General features: G+C 41.9%; 1 protein-coding gene across 3 annotated transcripts in view; it reads right to left on the bottom strand.

The window, feature by feature from the left end:
- Window positions 1-25,081, bottom strand: part of OSBPL1A (oxysterol binding protein like 1A) — a 234,893-nt gene that overhangs the window by 176,428 nt on the left and 33,384 nt on the right. For all 3 annotated transcript variants that reach the window (XM_055235932.2, XM_063614806.1, XM_055235945.2), the window contains exon 5: window positions 4,262-4,373. In XM_055235932.2, the coding sequence (XP_055091907.1) occupies window positions 4,262-4,373 (112 nt within the window). The remainder of the gene's footprint in view (window positions 1-4,261; window positions 4,374-25,081) is intronic.

Genomic DNA, 25,081 nt, shown 5'->3' with positions numbered 1-25,081 from the left:
CTTGAGGCCAGGAGCTCCAGACCAGCCTGGGCAATATATTGAGGCCTTTTCTCTATAAAAATAAAATAAAGTAATACATAACATAACAAACATAAAATACATAACATAACATACATAACATACATAACATAACATAAAGCCAGGCATGGTGGTGCATGCCTATAGTCCTAACTACTTGGGAGGCTGAAGCAGGAGAGTGGCTTGACCCATGAATGCAAGGCTTCAGTGAGCTATGATCACACCACTGAACTCCAGCCTGGGTGACAGAGTGAAACTCTTGTCTCAAAAAAAAAAAAAAAAAAGTCAGTATCAAGAAAAGGGCTGAGGAACTGTTTCAGATAAAAGAAAATGAAAGAGATGATGTCACAATTAAATGCAATGTGGGTTTCTGGATTAGATCCTAGAATCTAATCTAGGATTGGAGGGGAAAATGCTACAAAGGACATTATTTGGACAACTGGCTGAATCTGAATATAAAAATATATTATGTTAATGTTAATTTTCCTGAAATCGAGCACTATATTGTGATTATGTAAGAAAATAATCCTTGTTCTTAAGAGATACTGAAGTATTTAGGGGTGAGGTATCACTATGTTTGCAAATTACTCTCAAATAGCTCAACAAAAAAATTAAAAGTAAATAAATAACATAAAATATGTAACAGTCTCAACCAGATATGGCAAAATGTTAATAATCGGTGAATTTGAGTGAAGGACATACAAATGTTTACTGCAGTATTCTTGAAACGTTCCCATAAATTAGAAATTTTTTTTTTTCTTTTTTTTTTTTGAGACACATTCTCACTGTTGGCCAGGTGGGAGTGCAGTGGTGCAATCTCGGCTCACTGCAACCTCTGCCTCTTGGGTTCAAGTGATTCTCCTGCCTCAGCTTCCTGAGTAGCTGGGACTACAGGCACGTGCCACCATGCCTGGCTAATTTTTTTTTTTTTTGTATTTTTAGTAGAGATGGGGTTTCACTGTGTTAGCCGGGATGGTCTCGATCTCCTGACCTCGTGATCTGCCCACCTTGGCCTCCCAAAGTGCTGGGATTACAGGCATGAGCTACTGTGCCTGGCCGAAATTTTTCAAAATAAAAAGACAAGATGTAGAAGAAGGCAGCATTAGTAATAGTGCCTAACAATAGTCTATCCTTTGCTGAATACCTCCCATCATGTATCTTTCAAGGCAATCCAAGTCATTTTTTCTATATATTGGACCCAAAGATAAACTCCCTGCTACTCCATCAACTGGGCAATCAAACAGCCCTGGTCTGGCCACAAATAAGATCATCCCTTCTCCCAAGTAACAGCTCTCAGGTACTTGAGTATAATTTCATTGTGCCTGCCTATGTCTTTCTTTCCAGGGTAAAACATTTCCTGTCTCCCCATGCATTATCCTATGACATAGTTTCTTTTCTGTTTGTTTTTTTGAGACAGAGTCTCACTCTGTTTCCCAGGCTGGACCACAGTGGCACAATCTCAGCTCACTGCAACCTCCGCCTCCTGGGTTCAAGCAATTCTCCTGGCTCACCCTCCTGAGTAGCTGGGACTACAGCTGCCTGCCACCGCGCCCAGCTAATTTTTGTATTTTTAGTAGAGACGGGGTTTCACCATCTTGGCCAGGGTGGTCTTGAACTCATGACCTCGTGATCCACCCGCCTCAGCCTCCCAAAGTGCTGGGATTACAGGTGTGAGCCACTGCACCTGGCCCTTCTAGGCTAGAGTGCAGTGGTGCGATCAGCTCACTGCAACTTCCGCCTCCCAGGTTCAAGTGATTCTTCTGCCTCAGCCTCCCGAGTCGCTGGGATTACAGGTGTCCACCACTACGCCCAGCTAATTTTTGTATTTTTAGTAGAGATGGGGTTTCACCATGTTGGGCAGGCTGGTCTCAAACTTCTGACCTCAAGTGATCTGCCCACCTCAGCCTCCCAAAGTGCTGGGATTACAGGCATGAGCCACTGTGCCTGGCCCCTATGACACGGTTTCTGATCCATTTATGGTCTTATGGTCTACTTATAGTGGGTTACTCAAGGTACTTCCAGTAGTCTGCCAATGATCCATTTAACACTCTATCCACAAATGATATTATATGTGGGTAAGGTGCTCTCATTAGAGCAGAATCACTCTATTCAGTCTGTACTTCTATTTCCCAAGCTAAGACCACATCAGCTGACAAATCATATTACCTGTAAAGTCAGCTAAGCCCTTTTCCTTGTGCAGTTTGAGTTTTGAAATGTCTTGGAGCGTGTCTTTACAATTGCCCTTATTAAATGTCAACTTGTTAGACTAACCTAACATTCCAGTCTGTCAGGAAAACCTCAGTTCTGGGTTCTCTTCTTGTTATAATTAAAGTGACAGGACATAATTAAAGACAGTACCTCATCCTCCCTATTCGGTCACAAATTATTAAAGGGCAGGAACCACAGCTAATATGTTCTACATGTTACTAAATGGATGTAACACAGTGTCTGATAGAAGACGTTATGTGTTAATTTGCTTGTTCATTGATAAGGAGAGGGTTCATTTTGAGTGCAGAAACAAGACACTGACCTTAAGAAGTCTGACAAGTAGACTTTGTGTTGTTTTTTAAACTATAGAACGAGTGAGAAGATTTTAGCTCTCAAGACTAATTGGGGTAATAAACAGCAGGATCTTGGTTTTTACATAAATAAAAATATTGAAAATTTAAATTAAGAAATCAACATCCTTTAAGTACAAAATTATATTGCCTTTCTCCGAATTCCAAAGGAAAGAAAGGGTATGTGTGAAATCGCAACTCTAATTCAATATCTTTACTCATTAAGTAGAAAATTAAAGATCTTCTCTTCTCAACATTAGAAATACTACTAAAAAATAATTATAGGAAAGCCCTGGCCATTCAAAGAAAGATCCTACTGTATGAGGGTGTCCAAATGTAAGCATCGAAATGTTTTTGTTTTAAACTGCTTTAGAGAAAGCCCTGAGTTATTGCAGACTCATGTTTTCTTAAATGCAAATTAGTCTTTGACATTCATAACAATGAAGCTCAGCCATCAAGAAATTACTGCTGCCTGCTATACTGCAATGAAGTCCTCAAGAAAACTGAGAAGGCCAGGCACAGTGGCTCACACCTGTAATCCTAGTACTTTGGGAGGCTGAGATGAGAGGATCACTTGAGACCAGGAGTTCAAGACCAGCCTGGGCAACATAGTGAGACCTCATCTCAATAAATAAATAAATAGCGAGCCAGGTGCGGTGGCTCAGGCCTGCAATCCCAGCACTTTGGGAGGCCAAGGCAGGTGGATCACCTGAGGTCAGGAGTTCAAGATCAGCCTGACCAACACGGTGAAATCCCGTCTCTACTAAAAATACAAAAACTTAGCCGGACATGGTGATGCACACCTGTAATCCCAGTTACTTGGGAGGCTGAGGCAGGAGAATCGCTTGAACCCAAGAGGCGGAGGTTGCAGTGAGCCAAGATCACACCACTGCACTCCAGCCTGGGCAAAAAGAAAACTGAGGCAGCCAGAGCTATCTTCCCAACATCAAGTGACTCCCAAAAGCAACACCTCTTACAGTTTGCACTGCCACCTCTTACTGTCCTGCACTTCTGTATCCCTTCATTGTCATATTTCATCAGCCTTTTAGCCACATTCCCCCATGTCTCTAATTTTCTACTTTTAATTTTGTTGAGTATTTGAAAAACAGATTTTTTTTTGAGACTCAAAATACAAATATTTTGGGGGGGGGTCTCGCTCTGTTGCCTGGACCAAAGTACAATAGCACAATCAGGGTTCATTGCAGCCTCAAACTCCTAGGCTCAAACGATCCTCCTGCCTCAGCCTCCCAAGTAGCTGAGACTACAGGTGCACACCATCATATCCACCTAATTTTTAATTTTTTAATTTTTTATTTTTTGTAGAGACAGGGGTTTCGCTATGTTGCCCAGGCTAGTCTAGAACTCCTAACCTCAAGTGATCCTCTTGCCTCAGTCTACTAAAGTGCTAGGGTTATAGATGTGAGCCACTGCACCCAGCCTGAAAAACAGATTTTTAAAATTTGCCATAATTTTGTACAAATCAAGAGTTTAAAAGCTTTAAGTGAAGAAACTATCATATAGGTAATTGTGTGTTTAATCAATGACTCCAAGATGACATTATCATTAGAGCATCAGCTGGTTATCCTCTGTTTTGTCCTCTTTCTCAGAAGCCATTTTTAGTCATTATCTGAACCTTGGTTATAATGAAAGTAAATGCTGTTTATGTTCACATCCATGATATTTACCTTCAAGCATGCTTCTGATTTCTTCGGCATGAGTAACTTCTTTTGCTGTCTGTCCACTCCCATTAACAACAGTAGTATCAGCATTATATTCTAAAAGAAGCATTACCAACTCCTAAAAATCAGAGAATTTAACTATTAAGCTAAGATTTTATTGCATTACCACCCTTTTCCAAATTACTAACTACTACAGAGTCTCCACAATAGAAAAAAGCACCAGGTGAGAACGTATCACGTTATGTCTATAATAAATAAGTGATTCAACTAATTGTGATAATACTTGACAATTGCCTAAACAATTGCCAATCCACAATTGATACATAGCCAACTTCTATAATTGATTTTTTTAAGTAAACTATCTGGCTGTTTTGCCAAAATAATTCATGTGGTCAAATTAAATGTATTAGTAAACAAAGCCACTATTTAAATTAGAGAAGGAAGTACATTCACTGAAGATCATTCCTCTAAGGCCTATTGAGGAATATAATTTCTGCCCAACAGACCAAGATTTTTAAAAATTAATCTTGATATTTAAACAAAGCATTATTTTCTAAAGTATATACCATTATTGACTGACAGGATACACCATTATTGAAGGAATGGTTTATAATGAAGCATTATCATTAAGCATTAGATAAGCATGACAATCTCTTGAAGTCAATATTCAACAATAGATAATATATTACATATTTTTATTTACTCTAAGTGGCTAGCTGCTCTTACGGAAATTTCAAATGAATTGATAATGTACATACGTCCAGTATCACTGGGTCAGTTATACAACTTAACAAGACAGCAGAAATGGAGAAACAGAATTTGATATTGCGGACAGTATTAGAAATTTGATGTTTGATTATCTTAAGATACACAGCACCTAGGGAGGGGATGATGGCAGTGCTTGCTCTTCAGTCTTGCACTAAGGGAGGCTGAAAAACAGTGCTGTTCTAACTTCTAGACTGACAGTGCCTGTAAAATATGAAGTGATATCCTGTGTTGCTACACGTTATGCTGTCCTAGGAATTTCATCTTTCCTTTGGGCCATGACGTACATTTCCTACATTCTTTTAGAATGTTTTCATAGCAAAAAATGCTTAAATAAAATCTAAAAAACATAAACAGGCAAAAAATACATATGCTTATTATCCTCATCATTTTATGGCCACTATAAACATTTTGATGTATTTCTTACTAATCAATTTCCCTAGGCAAAATTTGAGTTTTCGTAACATGATTTTACTTATATGCCACAATTGTTTTATACCTACATTTCCCGGTACAGTACATAGTGTTTACAAACACACTTTTCATATTTGAGTATTATTATATAAAATGTACTACCACATTAAAAAAACAGGAAAATGGTTTTTTAAAATCTCCTAATATTTTAACAAAGTGAATTCTTATAAAATAGCTTAACATTTTCTATCATCTTAAAGGTAACATTTTGGGATTCATGTTTTCATGCTTTACCTAAATGGTTCATATTAATTAAAGAAAGTAGAGCAACCCACAGAATGAGAAAAAAAATTTACAAATACAAGTCTCTTGACCTGTATCCAGAATATATAAAGAATATTTACACCTCAACGATAAAAAGACAACCCAATTAAAAATGGGCAAAGACAACAATGAACAATCCAAAAAGGGAAACTAAGAAAAACAATTCTATTTATAGTAGCATCAAAAAGAATAAAATGCTTAGGAATAAACTTAACCATGAAGACAAAAGGCTTATACACAAAAGACTCAGCACAAAACACTGCTGAAAGAAATGTAAAATGACATAAATAAATGGGAAAACATCCTGTGATCATGGATGGAAAGACTTAATATTGTTAAGAGGAGAATACTACCCAAAGCTATCTATAGATTCAATGCAGTCCCTATCAAATCATATCGACATTTTTACAGAAACAGAAAATCCCATCCTAAAATTCATATGGAATTTCAAGGGACCCCAAAAAGCCAAAATAATATTGAAAAGAAGAACAAAGTTAGAGATACATCTTGACTTCAAAACTAACTACAGAGTTACCGTAATCAAAACAACGTGGTACTGGCATAAAGATAGACACACAGACCAACAGAACAGAGAGGCCAGAAATAAACTCTCAGATATATGGTCAAATGATTTTTGACAGAAGTGCCAAGACAGTTCAATGGAGAAAAGACAGTCTTTTCAAAAAATGGTACTGGGAAAACTGAATAACCACATGCAGGAGAATAAAGTTAAACACATACCTTACACCATACACAAAAACTAACTTGATATAGGTCAAATATGTCAAAACTATTAAAATTATTAGAAGAAAAAATACCAAGAAAGCTTCACAAGACCTGAGTTGGCAATGATTTCTTGGATATGACACCAAAAGCACAGGCAAAAAGTGAAAAACTTCATCAAACTTTAACTTTTGTACATCCAAGGGCCCTATCAAGAGAGAAAAAGGAAACCCAGAGAACAGGAAAAAATACTTGCAAATCATATATCTGACAAGGGATTTATATACAGAATATGTAAAGAATGTCTAAAACTCAAAGACAAAACAAATAACCAGATTAAAAAATGGGCAAATAACTTGAATAGACATTTCTCCAAAGAAGATGTACAAATGGTCAATAAGCCCACGAAGGTAATCCCAGCACTTTGGGAGGCTGAGGCAGACGGATCACTTGAGGCCAGGAGTTTGAGACCAGCCTGGCCAACCTGGTCTCTACCAAAAATACAAAAATTAGCCAGGCATGGTGGCGTATGCCGGTAGTCCAAGCAGCTACTCAAGAGACTAAGGCACAAGAATCGCTTGAACCTGGGAGGCAGAGGTTGCAGTGAGCAGAGATCATGCCACTGCACTCTAGCCTGGGCGACAGAGCAAGATTCTGTCTCAAATAACATAACATAACATGACATGACATGACATGACATGACATAACAAAATAAAATAAAGTCTAGGTTAAACACAATGGGTATGTTCTCCATTGGAGATAGAAGAAAGGAGGATTTGCAGTGAAAACTATTCAAAGACCAACTCAAATATTGTGTAGGGAGCAGGTGCTGGAGGAAGATGAGGCCCATTTTAGGTGCATGAAGTTTCAGATGCCCAAGGGGCAGCTAGGAATGCCCAGCGTACAGAAGAGCAGAGGACCCGGATGCCTAGAGCAGAGCATGAGGTGAAAGTGCCAATGTCCAATGAACCTCAGGAGAAGAAAATAAGGCCATAGAGTAGATTGGTTTGTTGAGGGGGAAAGTTTCAAGAGAAAAGAGAATGTGGGGGACTTTTTGTTTTGTTGTTTTTGTTTTTGTTTTCTTGGGAGGAGACAGAGTCTATCTCTGTCACCCAGGCTAGAATGCAGTGGCATGACCTCGGCTTACTGCAGCCTTGACCTCCTGGGCTCAAGTGATCCTCCCACCTCAACCTCCCGAGTAGCTGGGACTACAGGCGTGTGCCACCATGCCTGGTTAATTTTTGCATTTTTTTGTAGAGACAGGGTTTTGCCATGTTGCCCAGGCTGGTCTCGAACCCTTGAGCTCAAATGATCTGCCACCTCGGCCTCCCACCCAGCTGAAAAGAATGTTTAAAAAAAAAAAAAAATCAAAAGAACATCTATAATGAAGGGTAAGGGAAAAAAAGGCAGGAATCATAAAAGCAGCCAGAGAAATAAACTCTAGCATGCCTCCTCCCAGAGAAGTAGTCAGCCTCGTTAAAGGGTAGCTATGGAAAAACAAGAAAACAGAAACTCTTAAAGTATATAAACCACTGCCAACCTTTGGAAAAAATTAAGTTAACTGGGAGAGCCAAGACTCAGACTAGAAAGGGTCAAAATAATCAGGTGTTATGGAAGTTGAAAGGCCAGGCACAGTGGCTCACGCCTGTAATCCCAGCACTTTGAGAGGCTGAGGTGGGCGGATCACTTGAGATCAGGAGTTTAAGACCAGCCTGGCCAACATGGCAAAACCCCATCTCTATTAAAAATCAAAAAATTAGCCGGGCATAGTGGTGCGCACCTGTAGTCCTAGCTATTTGGGAGGCTGACGCAGAAGAATTGCTTGAGCCCAGGAGGCAGAGGTTGCAATGAGCTGAGATTGTCCCCTTGCTCTCCAGCCTGGGCAACAAAGCGAGACTAAAAAAAAAAAAAAAAAAAAAAGGAAGTTGATAAAGGAGATGTAGATATATTTTATTTTATTTTTAAATCCAAGCATCCTCCTCAGAGAAGCCTTCCTCACTCACTGTCTAAAGTAGCATTATCCACTCCCAAACTCTCATCCCCTTACCTTACTAATTTTCATAGCACTTCTAAATGCCTGTATTGTTTGCTCCTCTTTTATGAAAAAAGGGATTTGGTGTCTTGTTCACTGCTATACTCTCTGCCCTTAGAAATATGCTATTTGTTTTTGAATACTTTTTCCTGAATAAAGATGTTTTATTAAAAATATTCCTGGCTAAGACAGCACTTTGGTCAATTTGACAACAAACTACTAAAAAGTCAGAGGAGTAAAGTATTCACTTTGAGCATGATACTTTTATTTTTTTAATGGCTGCACAGTGTATGTTTGGGCCAGCAGCACCACAAGGGTGAGAGCAAAGAACGAAGTTAACACAGCCGTGAATCACGCTCCCAAATTGCCCCAGCTCCACTTTCCGCTCAGCAGTCGGTCATTCCCTTATTGCGCCATTATATTGCTGTCACCATCACACAAGTCATCTCAGATGAAATACTTAGAGAAAAATCCTCATGCCCAGTTTTTTTTTAAATAACAGCTTTATTGAGATGTAATTCACATACCATAACTTCACCCTGCTAAAAGTGCTTTGAGTATATTCATAGAGTTGTACATCATCACTATCTAATTTCAGAACATTTCATCACTACAAAAAGAAACTCCGTATCTGTTAACAATCACTGCCTATTTCCCCTCCTCGTTCCCCTAGGAACCACTAATCTACTTTCAGTCTCTATGGATTTGCCTATTCTGGACATTTCTATAAATAAATCAAACAATATGTGACTTTTTCTGTCTGACTTCTTTCAGTTAACATGTTCTCAAAGCTCATTTATGTTTTGGCATGTATCAGTACTTCATTCTCTTGATTTCTGAATAATACTCCATTGCATGACTATACCACGTTTATCTATTAAATAACTAATGAAGATTTGAGTTATTTCTACTTTTTATTTTTATTTATTTTAGGTAGAGACAGGGTTTCACTCTGTTGCCCAGGCTGGAGTGCAGTGGCATGATCATAGTCACTGCAGCCTCAAACTCCTGGCTCAAGAGATCTTCCAACCTCAGCCTCCCAAAGTGGTGGGACTACTACAGGCACATGCCACTGGGCCCAGCTTTTTTTTTGTTTTTTTTCATTTTTTTGTAGAGACAGGGTCTTGCTATGTTTCCCAGGCTGATCTTGGACTCCTGGCCTCAAGCAATCCTCCCGCCTTGGCCTCCCAAAGTGTTGAGATTACAGGTGTGAGCCACCAAACTCAGCCTCTCCTTTTTAACTGTTAGGAATTATGCTGCTATGAACATTCCCGTATTGATTTTGAAAGATAATTTTTCTATAAAATTATCTACTCTCAACAGAAATACCACATGAAAAGTTTTACTTCTTGTAAAGCAATTTCTTTTTTTTTTTTGAGATGGAGTCTTGCTCTGTCACCCAGGCTGGAGTGCTGTAGTGAGATCTTGGCTCACTGCAACCTCTGCCTCCCAGGTTCAAGTGATTCTCCTGCCTCAGCCTTCTACCTTCTGAGTAGCTGGGATTACAGGCGCCCGCCACCATGCCCAGTTAATTTTTGTATTTTTAGTAGAGATGGGGGTTTCACCATGTTGGCCAGGCTGGTCTTGAACCCTTGACCTCAGGTGATCCACCCATCTTGGCCTCTCAAAGTGCTGGAACTACAGGCGTAAGCCAAGGCGCCCGGCCGTAAAGCAATTTCTTAATGCAGACTTCAGGTTTCAAGATTAGAAAGGAGAAATAGTTTCTAAAAATTATGCTTATTGGGCCAGGCACAGTGGCTCTCGCCTGTAATCCCAGCACTTTGGGAGGCTGAGGCAGGCAGATCATGAGGTCAGGAGTTCGAGACCAGTCTGGCCAAGATAGTGAAACCCCGTCTCTACTAAAAATACAAAAATTAGCCGGGCATGGTAGTGCATGGCTGTAATCCCAACTACTTGGGAGGGTGAGGCAGGAGAATCACTTGAACTCGGGTGGTGGAGGCTGCAGTGAGCTGAGATCACGCCACTGCACTCCATCCTGGCTAACAGAGCGACATTCCATCTGGGGGAAAAAAAAAAAAAAAAAAAAAAGAATTATGCTTATTGAACTCTTAGAGACTACAAAGAGAGGTTCAAAAAATGATTTAAATAATGAGTCGTACAACTCGTATTAATACAACTCCAAGGAAATATCAGAACACCTTTTTGGAGATTTATCATGTTGATATACTGTTATAGAGAGGGCAGGATAATATGTTAAAACATTTAAAACTCAGCTACCAAAAGATGGTTACCTGAAAGGGTAAGTTTTAATCCAATGCCTGTATGTGTGGAAACACAACTCCCTAGACTTTAGCAAATAAAGAAAGTATCCCCTAAAACCCAAATTTTTATGGAAAAATATAAACCATAAATGTATATCCACTTCAAAGATAATATATTAGTTCTTTCCCGAGAAAAATCAAAGATATAACCAAATTTAAGGCCAAATTAAAGACTTAAACAATTATTTCTAAGTAAATATAATAATACCCAATATTTAATTAACATTTACTTGCATCAGACACTGTTCTAAAGTTTTACTTTTATTAAACTCGTTTTAATCTTCACAAAAATCATACGAGGTAGGTATTATTATTATTATACCTCTTTTTAAAGATACGGAACCTTAGGCACAGAGGTTAATATGTTTTATATAATACATAAAAACACCTTCAGGCCAGGCGTTGTGGCTCACGCCTGTAATCCCAGCACTTTGGGAGTCTGAGGTAGGTGGATCACTTGAGGTCAGGAGTTTGAGATCTGCCTGGCCAACATGGTGAAACTCTATCTGTACTAAAAATATAAAAAGTTAGCTGGGCATGGTGATGCACACCTATAATCCCAGCTACGTGGGAAGCTGAGGCAGGAGAATCACTTGAACCTGGCAGGCAGAGGTTGCAGTGAGCCAAGATCACGCGACTGCACTCCAGCATGGGCAACAGACTGAGACTCTGTCTCAAAAAAGAAAAAAATAAAAAAGCCTTCAAAAAGGTAAAAGATACACCACAGTCTACTATACAAATTGAACAAAGTTCACCCCACAATGAAGCCCAACAGTAAGTTTCACTCATGGTCAGGTGCGGTGGCTCACACCTGTAATCCCAGCATTTTGGGAGATCGAGGTCTTGGGATCGCTTGAGCCGAGGAGTTCGAGACCAACCTAGGCAACATGGCAAAACCCTTTCTCTACAACAAATTTAAAAATCAGCCATCCATGGTGATGCACACCTGTAGTCCTATTTGGGAGGCTGAGGTGGGAGGTTCACTTGAGCCTAGGAGGTCAAGGCTGCCGTTAGCTGTAATCACACTACTGCTATCCAGCCTGGGAGACAGAGTAAGACCCTGTCTCAAAGAAAAAAAAAAGTCTTACTCATGCTCTCATAACTTCTATAGGCTTTGAAAAGTGTCAGTATTAAATATGAATCAATAGCCAATTGTAACCTGAGATCTGACATATGACTAGCACAAAGGAGAAAGATCTAGACAGACAAGAAAAAAAAAGTTTGAAAGACATGAAAATGTGGAAGGAAACCTTTAAAAGAACTATAATATCCTCAGAGAAATGAGATATTTCTTTATTAACCAAGATTGGATGCTATTAAAAAATGAACATCCAGTCAAAAAGTTAAAATTCTTAACCATTAAAAATAACAGCAGAAATAAAATATGCAATAGAAAGACTAGAAGACAGACTTGAAGACATCTTCCTGGTTAGGTTTTGTTATATGGCACAGTCAACCTTAAGAAACAAATATTATCCCAGGTAGGCACGACCTATTGAAGTGAGCCCTCAAAAGGGGCTAGCCTCTTCCTGGCAAAGAAATGAGAAGTGTGAGTAAGTCCAGACATGGCCGTGTGGCCCTGATTTGAGGGTGGCCTGTAAGAGCTGAGAGTGATCCCTTGTAAACAAACAAACAAAAAAACAGTGAACTCTGCCAACAACCTGAGTGTACATGCAAAAAGCCCCCAACCACAGATGAGAACACAGTTCAGCTGACACCTTAATTTCAGTTAGCTGGGCATGGTGATGCACACCTATAGTCTCTGAGCAGAGAATCCAGCTAGGTTGTGTGCTTGGAATTCTGACCTTCAGAATTGTGAAATGATAAATGGGTGTTGATTTAAGCCTCGAAGTTTACGGTAATTTGTTATGCAGCAATCGAAACCTAATTCGCAGGTTTAAAGGTCTAAAGGTAAACACAGTAAAATTCTAGGACACCAAGGGTGAAGGGAAGATCCCAGCTGACCCCTAACATTTTTTAGCTCAGCATATGGCCACCAAGAATACAGACTACATTTCCTCTCTCCCCTTTAGCTAGTGTGGCCATGAATATTTTAGTCAATGGGATTAAGCAGAAGTCTCATATAACAGCCTCTGGGAATCTTCTAGAAGGGGCACTCTGTATATATTCTTTGTCCCTTTTTTGCTTCCCCTAGCCTGCTTCCTGGGATTGGGATGCTCCCAGTTGGGATGATATGGTTAAAGCCACACATCGTAGAACATTAAAACAGAAGAAATCTGAGTATTTGAGTATTTGCCATCTGCCCAAGACCACTTATCTAGACTTTTAGGTTACAGAGAAATAAACTAACTTTTTTTGTAAGTCACTGTTGTATTAGGTTATCTGTCATTCTTTTTTTGGGGGTGGGGGTGGGTAGAGATGGAGTCTCACTATGTTGCCCAGGCTGGCCTCAAACTCCTGGCCTAAGGTGATCCTCCCTCCTCAGCCTCCCAAAGCACTGCTATTACAGGCATGAGCCACCGAGCCCAGCCTGTCATTCTAATTTTAATGTATATACTTCCATTGATTAAATAATAATCAGGTCACACACACAGGACCAGGAATCAGAATAGCCCTAGACTTCTCAACAACAACACTAAAAGCTAGAAAACAGTGACACAATGCCTCCAAAGTTCTGAGAGAAAGTGATTTCCAACCTAGAAATCCATACGTAGCCAAACTATCACTCACATACAAAGGTAAGAGGTATTTCCAGACATATGAATTCTCAAAAAAATTATTTCCATGCAACCCTTCTCAAGAAGCTCCTGAAGGCTGTGCTCCACCAAATGACAGACAAATCAAGATGGAGGAAGACACAGGACCCAGGAAACAGGAAATCCAATATCAGAAAGTGGTGAAGAGAATTCCCAGAATGACTGAGACATAAGCTCCAGAATGACCACCATGTGTACAGCTCTGGACACCAACTAGTCCAGGTAGAGCAAGAAGACATAAAAAATGAAGCTGGGCACGGTGGCTCATGCTTGTAATCCCAGCACTTTGGGAGGCCAAGGTGGGCAGATCACTTAAGGTCAGGAGTTCGAGACCAGACTGGCCAACATAGCGAAACCTCGTCTCCACTAAGAAATAGAAAAACGAGCTGAGTGTAGTGACACCTAGCTGTAATCCCAGCTACTTGGGAGGCTGAGGCAGGAGACTCCTTTGAACCCAGGAGGCAGAGGTTGCAGTGAGCTGAGATCACACCACTGCACTCCAGCCTGGGCAAGAGAGAAGACTCCGTCTCAAAAAAATAAAATAAAAAATAAAAAATCAGGAGAGCTGCTCCCAGAAGCGATAATTACATGACATATATGATTATAGTAAAAGACAGTAAAAAGATCTTTGGATCTCTTACAAAGACTTTGAAATTATGTGACGAGAAAAAGAACTAAACTAAGAAACACCATGCAATTGTTTTTCTTGTCTGTTTTTGTTTTTGACATGGAGTTTTCCTCTTGTCGCCTAGGCTGGAGTGCAATGGCACGAGCTTGGCTCACTGCAACCTCCGCCACCTGGGCTCAAGCGATTCTCCTGCCCCAGCCTCCTGAGTAGCTGGGATTACAGGTGTGCGCCACCACACCCAGCTAATTTTTCTATTTTTAGTAGAGATGGGGTTTCATCATGTTGGCCAGGCTGGTCTGGAACTCCTGACCTCAGGTGATCCACCCATCTCAGCCTCCCAAAGTGCTGGGATTATAGGCATGAGTTACTGTGCCCAGCCTGCAATTGTTAACTCCAGAAAAAATAAGGAGTTATAACAAAACAAACAAACATAGGACCCTAAGTGGCTCAAGCTAGCATAGTCAGAGAATATAAACTCAATATTTGTTTAACCAAAATCTAGTCATAGGCTAAGAGAATGAAAAAGGTGAAGTGGCTTTGGCAAGGATTAAGAATGGGAGAAACAGGCCAGCGCGGTGGCTCACGCCTATAATCCCAGCACTTTGGGAGGCTCAGGCAGGGATCACTTGAGCCCAGGAGTTCAAGACTAGCCTGGGCAACATGGCGAAACCTCGTCTCTACAAAAAGTACATAAATTAGGCAGGCATGGTGGCATGAGCCTGTAGTCCCAGCTACGAGGCTGAGGTCAGAGGATCGCTTGAGCCTGGGAGGTCGAGGCTGCAGGGAGCAGTGATTGTGCCACCGCACTCCAGCCTGGGTGACACAGTGAGACCCTGTCTCACAAACAAAAAGAATGGGAGAGACAAAGAGCAGAACAAAATGCTTATCTTCCAGAGGTAAGCCAACAGAAAAATAAAACAACAATTACTGACATAAATATGTTATCTATAAACAGGAGGTTAAAAAAAAAAAACTCAAATAAGAGCTAACAGTATTAAAAGTAGGTGCTTCTGGAAATGGTAAAGAACCACCTCAAGGACTCCTGGCCCTTAAGCAAGGACACAGATCTAGGATGGAGGCTGGACCGAGACAACAGAGAACCCACAGCCCACATCCTCTACTCCTACCCCAAGACTAGCAAGTACTGAGAACAGGCAACAGCAGTCTCTTAGCGGACAGAAGCCAAAGTGTAGAGAGAACTCGCTGAGGCACACAAGGCAGGCCTAAGGTTGAGGGTGAAGCAGAAACATGGGAGAACACTTCCCAATGAATCAGCCTGTGCCCTCTGCAGAGGTAACACCGAATTTGGAAACGGAAGGAAGGTGAAGCCTGAGGTGCACTGGAAGTAACCATAGCAATAACTACTCATAGCAACAGAGATAAAGGATGCCTTCAATGGGCTCAGCAGAAGATATCAGAGCACCACTGAGGAACGTTCAGTAAACTTGAAGATAGGTCAGCAGAAATCAGCCAAACTCTAAGAGAAAAAAGAGAGAAAAAAGAAGAAACGGAACTGAGCATCCAATAGCTGTATAATGACATCGGTGTAGTACAAGGCAGTAGTTTCTCGATCTAGGAAAAAAAAAAAAAAAAGAAAAGAAAAAGATGATGAAAGCAGTATTTGCTACCATTTGTCCATCTAACTTTGCCCTTCAGAATGCTGGGTTCTATTAACCATTTTTTCCTTAACTCTGCAGGTCAGCCCTCCCACTGTTCCCTGCTGAACCTGCCACTCATTACCGTAACTGTGCCCCCCTGGCTCCTGATGGTTAAGTGCTGCCTCTCCTGGCTTCTACTGTCTTGGGGTCCAATCACTTTCCCCACACCACCCCTTGCTGTCAGTGAACTCAGGTCCACAGTGGCATTCTCACAGCAGCCCTAGACCTTGAAGGGGAATTGCCAGGGAGCTTCTCAGTGAGGCTGGTGCCTTTCTCACCAGCAATTTCTTCGGCTTTGGTAAATGATGGATCCTCTAGGCCCTTCTATGACATATAATTACCTGGTATGTTTTCTGGATTTTACACTACATCCAATCTAGCATGCCCACTTATTAAAAACCTGCCTTCCAGGCTGGGTGCAGTGGCTCACACCTGTAACCCCAGCACTTTGGGAGGCCGAGGCAGGCGGATGACGAGGTCAGGAGTTCTAGACTACCCTGACCAACATGGTGAAACCCCGTCTCTAATAAAAATACAAAAAATAGCTGGGCGTGGTGGCAGGCACCTGTAATCCCAGCTACTTGGGAGGGTGAGGCAGGAGATCATTTGAACCCAGGAGGCGGAGGTTGCAGTGAGCTGAGATCGCACCATTGCACTCCAGTGTGGGCAACAGGGCGAGACTCCATCTCAAAACAAAAAACAAACAACAACAAAAACCCTGTCTTTCATGGCACTTCTGGCCTCCTGACATCTCTTAATGGGGACCATTTCTTTTTCCCTGATGCTAGGACCCATCCCAGTACAACTCAATCTGTACCATCAAAAGATACTAATGGTGAAAGGTCAGAAGCGGAAGAGAGTCACCCCATTAAAAGCCATGATACCAGCTTAGCGTAGTGGCTCAAGCTTGTAATCCCAGCACTTTGGAAGGCCAAGGCTTCCAAAGGCAAGCGGATCACCTGAGGTCAGGAGTTCAAGACCAGCCTGGCCAACATGGTGAAACCCCGACTCTACTAAAAATACAAATATTAGCCAGGCATGGTGGCATGCACCTGTAATCCCAGCTACGAAAGAGACTGAGGCAGGAGAATTGCTTGAACCTGGAACACAGAGGTTGCAGTGAGCTGAGATCACACCACTGCACTCCAGCCTGGGTAACAGAGCTAGACTCTGTCTCAAAAAAAAAAAAAAGAAAAGAAAAATTAGCCAGGCACGGTGGCACACACCTGTAATCCTAGCTACTTGGGAGGCTGAGCCCGGAGAATTCCTTGAACCTGGGAGGCAGAGGTTGCAGTAAGCCGAGATCGTGCCACTGTACTCCAGCCTAGGCAACAGGGCGAGACTCCGTCTCAAAAGAAAAAAAAGTTATGATACCTTGTCCAGTTTCTGGACCTGAGTCAACTTTGGACATAGAACTATTTACTGAAGGAGAGGCCAGATCCTCCAGGGAAAGATTCTGCAACACCAAAGCAAACATGCACTGTCGTGAATTCCCCAGACCATTCCCAAAGGGACCAACGGTCATTTACTCAAGAAACTATACAGTGGGGGAAAGGGGAGCACCAAGACATTTCACAAGCTGTTAGATCTAAAGTCCAAGTTGGCACTGACACCAAGAGATCCAAAATGTCCTGAGGCCCGTGTTAGAAAGGGGGCGTGCATGGGAGTGAGATGATAAATGGCGCCCTGAGGTCTGGCTCACGGTGCATGTGCTGGTTGGGTCCAGAAATACATCTAGTGGTCATTTTCCTAGTCCCTGAGTATGAAATTGGAATAGACACACTTAGTTGCTGGCACAACCCTCACATTGCCTCCTTGGTCTGTTGTATAGGAGCCAAATGGAAGTGGCTACTCACCCCCAGCCACGGCCAAGACATATCAAAACCAATATCCCATATGGGAAGGAATGGCAGAAATCAGTGCCACCCTTAAAAACCTAAGAGAATGCAGGGGCCATGGTCCCTATCGTATTTCCATTGAATTCACTCACCTGCCACTATAAAACCCAGATGGGATGTGGAGGATGACAGTGAACTTCCACAAACTCAACCAAATAGTGACCCCAATTATAGCCACTCTGCCACCTCAGGTACATGGTAGGCAGCAAATGATAGAGCAAATGTACCTTTTCTATCCCTATTAGAAAAAAAAAATTAAAGACAGTTTAGATTCACATGGACAAAAGTTTACATGTACAGCTTCCGCTTCACGCCATCTGGAAATCCAGCAGCAAATCACACTGGTCCACTTTATCAATAACATTGTCAATCAAGAAAATGATGAGACAAGTCTCAACCATTTTAGATTTGCCAAAGTTAAGGACACGTGCCCAGGAGACAGACATCTTTCTCTGAAGATGATTTTTGAGGGCTCCAAATTTAAAGGGGAAAGGGCAGGATATTGAGAAGTACACAATTTTCAGGTAAGGGGGTGGGTAGGAAAAAATAGTCATGCCTTTGTCTGGCTCCATGAATCTGCATTTTTTATATAAGATGACATAAACAAATGGGGCAGAAGAAAAACGTAGGGAATCTGCATTCTACATAACACAGACAAAATGGGGCAGGGGAACAATCAGATATGCATTTGTGTGTGGTGGGCCTGGGTGACTGCACCTGTAGAGATAAGCTATCACTTTGCATTGCTCACCAGGAATTTCCTTGTGAGCAAAATACGGGGGAGGTGTGTAGCTTTTCATCTTGTAGCCATCTTATTTAGGAACCAAAAGGGGGAGGCAGGTTTGCATGACCCAGTTCTCAGCTTGATTTTTCCCTTTGGCTAAATGAGTTTGGGGTCCCAAAATTTAATTTCCTTTCATAACATCATGCTAACAGAACCAGGAGAAGAGGCTTCTTCTCCGCAAGGCTAGAATGTTCAAAGCCTTGGTAAGACATATCTGATCCAGAGGGTGGGAGGTAAAACTTTGGAAGAATTCAGGGGCTTTTCCATGTCAGTAAATTTTTAGAAGTTCACTGGTCTAGGCAATGACAAGACACTTCCTCAGAAGTAAAGAATAAATTACTGCATCTTGCACTTCCCATAACAGAAGGGAGCACAGTACTTGGTTGGCTTCAACAGGTTTTGGGGCAGCTTATTCCACACCTAAAGATAATGCTCTGATTCATATGTTAGGAGGCACCAAAGGCTGCCTGAACATTGGGGTCCTTGCATCTAAGGACCAGCAGGCAAGAACAGTCACCATCTTAGCAGAAGTAATTGAACTTGATCAGCAGAATAAAGTAGGGCTGTATGCAATGGGGATGTACGTGGAAGAACAGGTTTAGCATACGATGAGAAACTCAGGTGTCTCCTGGTATTCTCTCGTCCAATTTTTACGGTAAATGGAAAGGGCAGCATCTCCAGCCTAAGAAGGGTATGGTATCCAGGGGCTCAGACCTCCAGGAACGAGGGTTTCCAGAGTATCCATGTATCCATGACTGACTGTCCCAGGGTATAAAGGCCTGGCTGCTCATCCCCAACAGGGACAACTTTGAAGCATCATCTCCTCTGCAAAGCCTCGCACACAGCAGAAAGGCTGAGGCATCGCTTGAGCCTGCAGCACTACTTGACTTGTCCACTCCTGTCCGCTCCTTCCCCACCCCCTTGCACAGGTATGATGCCACAAGCACTCCATAAACCTGCTGCCCACTCATCTTCATCTCAGCTTCCCTGAGAACCAATCTAGAACAAATTATATATATATTTCAAGGTAGTCATTTTCCATCAAATGAAACAATACGTGTCAAGTTGTCTGGGCATCGCCTGAAACACAGTAGGCCTTCAATATATAAACATGAGAAATGGTCTCCCAGGAAATCCTAAAGCCCAGGATTATACATATATTCTGTATGTTAGGTGAGAAAATTTCTGAGACACAGAAGATAGGAAGCATTTATTGTATTTATTTATTTATTTATTTATTTACTATTTTAGAGACAGGGTCTTGCTCTGTCATCCAAGCTGGAGTGCAGTGGTGCCATCATAGCTCACTCACTGTAGCCTCAAACTCCTGGGGCTCAAGCGATCCTCCTGCCTCAGCCACCAGAGTAGCTGGGACTACAAGCACATGCCATGCATCTAGCTTTGAGTTTTTTAGAGATGGGGTCTTGGCTGGGCACGGTGGCTCACGCCTATAACCCCAGCACTTTGGGAGGCTGAGGCAGGCAGATCACTTGAGCCCAGGACTTTCAGACCAGCCTGGGCAACATGGCAAAACCCGATCCCTACAAAAAATACAGAAAATTAGCTGGGTACAGTGGCACATGCCTGTGGTCCTAATTTCTGGGGAGGCTAAGGTGGGAGGATCACTTGAACTCTGGAGGTGGAGGTTCCAGTGAGCTGAGATTGCACCACTGTACTCCAGCCTGGGTGACACAGCGAGACCCTGTCTATAGAGAAAGAGACAGAGACAGAGAGAGAAAGAGAGAGATATGGGGGGGGGAAAGGGAGGGTCTTGTTATGTTGCCCAGGTTGGCCTCTAACTCCTGACTTCAAGCGATCCTCCTGCCTTCGCCTCCTGTGTAGCTGGGATTATAGGTGTGAGCCACTACACCTGACTCTGGAAGCATGTGTTTTACAAGCATTCTCGGCTGGGCACGGTGGCTCATGCCTGTGATCCCAGAACTTTGGGAGGCTGGGGTAGGAAGACCGCTTAAGGTTCAAGACCAGCCTGGGCAACATGGTGAAACCCTGTCTCTACAAAATATTTTTAAAAATTAGCCAGGTACAGTAGCGCACGCCTGTAGTTCTAGGTGGAAGGATCTGTTGTGCCCAGGCGTTCAAGGCTGCAGTGAGCTACGAGGGCCCTACTGCACTCCAGCATGGGTGAAAGAGTGAGATCCTGTATCTAATTAAATAAAAATTTAAAAAAATAAAAGTATTCTCAATTCCGCTAAAAGGTCAGTGCAACAATCCAAATATTCATTATACATACCATATTCCTATTTTAAATTGATTATAAAAGGCATAAAAACTTTATAACTGCATCTGAAAGGTAAAGTAAGGAACAAATACTAAACACAGTATTTTAAAATTCTGGTATTCTGATTTTTACCAAAGAACACTAGGGGGCACTAATGTACCAAGAAAAGCCCAAACGTCTCTCAAGAGTTGGGGAACTGCATTATTTTTTTGTTTGTTCTTTTTTTTTTTTGAGACAGAGTTTCACTCTTGTCACCCAGCCTGGAGTGCAATGGCGCGATCTCGGCTCACTGAAACCTCCGCCTCCGGGGTTCAAGTGATTCTCCTGCCTCAGCCTCCTGAAGTAGCTGGGATTACAGGTGCCCGCCACCAGGCCCAGCTAATTTTTTTGTATTTTTAGTAGAGACAGGATTTCACCACGTTGGCCAGGCTGGTCTTGAAGTCCTGACCTCAGGTGATCCACCCACCTTGGCCTCCCACAGTGCTGGGATTACAGGCGTGAGCTACCGTGCCAGGCTGGTGAGCTGCATTTTTAAAATATTCCAGAGGATAAGAGTTTAAAGTGCTTTATAATAAGCCAGATCCCTTTTCAACTCAACATTCTATTTACTGAATCACAGGATCATAAGATATTTTAAAATTATCTTCATGGTAAATGATCACATAGGAATGAGAGAAATTGATTCTTTTCATGAGAATTAGAAATTAAACTCTTTGCACAATTCGGTCATGCTTAGATATCGAGCACATACATTTTTTAATGTTTCCTACATAACACAATCACGTAACTTCAGCTAAATGTTATTTTCTAAGACAAGAGATAACAAAATACAGCAGATGTTCAAACAACACCGTTTCATTCAACATCATTTCATTGCAATGTTCACAAGAAAAAAAAATCGATTCTTGGAGGGGGCCAATGTCTGTGTGGAGTTCACATGTTCTTGTGTCTGCATGGGTATCTCAGGTACTCTGTTTTCTTCTCACCTCCTAAAGATGTGCATATCAGGTGAACAGGCATGTCTGAACTGTCCCAGTGTGAGTGTGGGTGCGTATGTGAGTGGCCCTGTGACCCTCTCCAGGCCTGGATCCCCCTGTGCTCCCTGAGCTGCCGGGATAGGTTCCAGCCACCCTCACACCTGAACTGGAATAAATGGGTAAATAATTATCTTGTTTTTACTAATTTTTCTAAATGTATGAATAGTTCACATTTATTTCAATGTTTAATATCGGAAGTGTTTGCTCTTCATTTAGAAGTGTGGTAATTTGCTTTTCTTTTTTGACACAGAGTGTCACTCAGCTGCCCAGGCTGGAGTGTGGTGGCGCAATTGCGGCTCACTGCAGCCTCAACTTCCTGGGCTCAAGTGATCCTCCCATTTCAGCCTCCCGGGTAGCTGGGACTACAGATGCATGCTACCACATCTGGCTAATTTTTGATTTTGTAGAAGTGAGGTCTCCCTATGTTGCCCAAGCTGGTCTTGAACTCCTGGGCTCAAGCAGTCCACCTGCCTCAGCGCCCCAAAGTGCTGGCATTACAGGCATGTGCCACTATGCCTGGCGGTCTTTTTTTGTGACTAGAACTATTCTGTAGGAACTTAACTCTTGTTTATATGCATTGGCCTATGGTAAAGTTGGTTTCCTTATACATCGTTTATCCAAAAGTTAGTTTCCAAAAATCTATCATTGACATTAAGTGAGGACTTACTATATATATGCTGATATTCATGTCAAACTGAGGCCCAATTTAGCATGGTCTCATGTTCAAAGTTCAAGAAAATAGGAAAAATGGCCAAATATGTAAAGAGCTGAACACAGATAAATGAACTTATTTGATCTAGGTAATTACAGAGATGGGAGGTAAAACTTACCTTGTGCTCATGGGGACACAAAAAACAAGACAGGATAATTCCTTGCTAGCAAGATTAATGCAACTTAGTAGCAGAGTTAAGACACAGACTACAGGCTGGGTGCAGTGGCTCCCTCCTGTAACCCCAGCACTTTGAGATTGAGAGCACTTGAGGTCAGGAGTTCGAGACCAGCCTGGCCAACATGGTGAAACCCTGTCTCTACTAAAAATACAAACTATAGTGGCACACGCCTGTAATTCCAGGTACTCAGGAGGCTGAGGCAGGAGAATCACTTGAACCGAGAGGCGGAGATTTCAGTGAACCGATATCGTGCCACTGCACTCCAGCCTGGGTGACAATGGGAGACTCTATCTCAAAAAAAAAAAAAAAGACATGGACAAAAATAACACTAATACAAGGTAGAAGACGAATGAAAGTGCTGTACTGTGCCCAGGAAACCTGGAAGAGTATAGTTTCCTTCCAGCTGCAAGATGTTAGGAAAGAATTTATGGATATTACATTTGAGCAGCACTTTGAATGGGTAAATCTGGGCCACGTAGTAATAGATGACAATAGAATTTTCTTAGGTATATAGAAAAGAATGAGCAATACAAGACTATAAAGGGAAACAGCAAGTAGTTCACGTAGTCAGGCAAATCGAGCCATCTGCAGCTCATATTTGAAACCCCACAAAGTCAAGCATAGAAATTAACCACAAAATTTATTGTTTATTATAAAAGGTTCTTTTTTCTCAGCTTGAGTTAAGACTCTATATCTGGTTCACAAGTATCAATTTATGAACAAATAGACAAGAGTGGTATAAAACGTACTAATTCAAACATGCTTAGCACATACAGAATTGACTCACGGTAACGTATTAAAAGTTAAATCTCGTCATTAGGATAATGAAAAGTGTGAAACGATATAATAATTCGTTCTTTAACTTGTGATAAATTCACATAAAGCTTCTAATCATGTGCTTACGAAATAACCTTTAGGTATCATGTTGGACTATGGTCAACAACTAGAATATACAAGAAATACACTCTATGTAATAGTTAATTTTGCATATCATTTAAATAATGAAAAAAATTAATATGGGGTAAAGCAACTTTTAGCTATGAAAGGATAAGAGAACTGTTATCCTGAAGAAATGAGCATAAAGCTGGACAAAATTGTCAAAACTAACCATTTTGTGGTGCTGGATATCCATTAAAGAAACAAACTGAGAGGCAGTTACTCCAGAGGAATGGCAGGAACTTGGAGGAAGAACACTGGGAGTCTTTAGCTTTCTAGCCACAGGCTATTAGTCCTCCCCACCTCCCCAAACAAGTCTGACCAGGGCAGGCCTGGCAGTGAAACCCAGCAGTTTTGCTGCCAGAGGGAAATGACTTGATTTAAAACAAAAGGCAAAAACCCAGTAAAAGTAGCAAATACAGCAGAAAACAAATGAGAACACCTACATGCTTGCTAGCATGAGGCTGCTTTTTCTATTAGAGTGTATTAGCTTTCCACCGCTGCTATAACAAATGACCACAAACTTGGTGGCTTAAAACAACAGAAAGAAATGTGTTACATCACAGTTCTGTATTTGAGAAGTCCAGAATAGGTCTTGCTGGGAAAAATCAAGGTGTTGCAAGGGCTCTAGGGGAGAATTCATTTCCTTGCTTTTCCCGTTGCTAGAGGCTGTCCACATTCCTTGGCTCACAGCCCCCTTTCCTCCAGTTTCTAAGGCAGAAACACTGTATCTCTCTGACGATTCTCACATAAGCACATTTCCCTCTTATTACACTTCTATTTTTTTTTTTCTTTTCTCTTTTTTTTTTGGGTGGGGGGGATGGAATCTCACTCTGTTGCCCAGGCTGGAATGCAGTGGCACAATCTTGGCTCACTGCAACCTCCGCCTCCTGGGTTCAAGTGATTCTCCTGCCTCAGCCTCCCGAGTAGCTGGGATTACAGGAGTATGCCACCATGTCCAGCTATTTCTTTTCTTTTCCCTTCCTTCCTTTCTATCTTTCTTTCTTTATTATAGGGTCTCCCTGTGTCACCCAGGCTAGAGTGCAGTGGTGAAATCATGGCTCACTTCAGCCTCAACCTCTCCGGCTCAAGTACTCCTCCAACCTCAGCCTCCTGAGCAGTTGGGACTACAGATGCACACCACCACACCAGGGAATTTTTTTTTTTTTTTTTTTTTTTTTTTAGAGACGGGGTTCTCCCTATGTTGCCCAGGCTGGTCTCAAACTCCTGTGCTCAAGTGATCCTTCCACCTTGGCCTCCCAAAGTGCTGAGACTACAGGCGTGAGCCACTGAGTTCAGCCTCTCTTATACTTCTAAGGACACCTGTGATTACATTGGGCCCACCGAGATAATCCAAAATAATTTTCCTACCTTAAGGTTAGCTGATGAGCAATCTCAACTCCATCTGCAACTTTAACTTCCCCTTGCTGTGTAACCTAACATACTTACGAGTTTTGGAGGATTAGGATGTGGATGTCTTTGGAGGGCCACGATTCTGC

The sequence above is a fragment of the Symphalangus syndactylus genome, chromosome 1, assembly GCF_028878055.3.
Source record: "Symphalangus syndactylus isolate Jambi chromosome 1, NHGRI_mSymSyn1-v2.1_pri, whole genome shotgun sequence".
NCBI classification, from domain to species: Eukaryota; Metazoa; Chordata; class Mammalia; order Primates; family Hylobatidae; genus Symphalangus; species Symphalangus syndactylus.
Note: the sequence above shows the minus strand (reverse complement) of the source record. Positions and strands in the feature narration are given on the sequence as shown.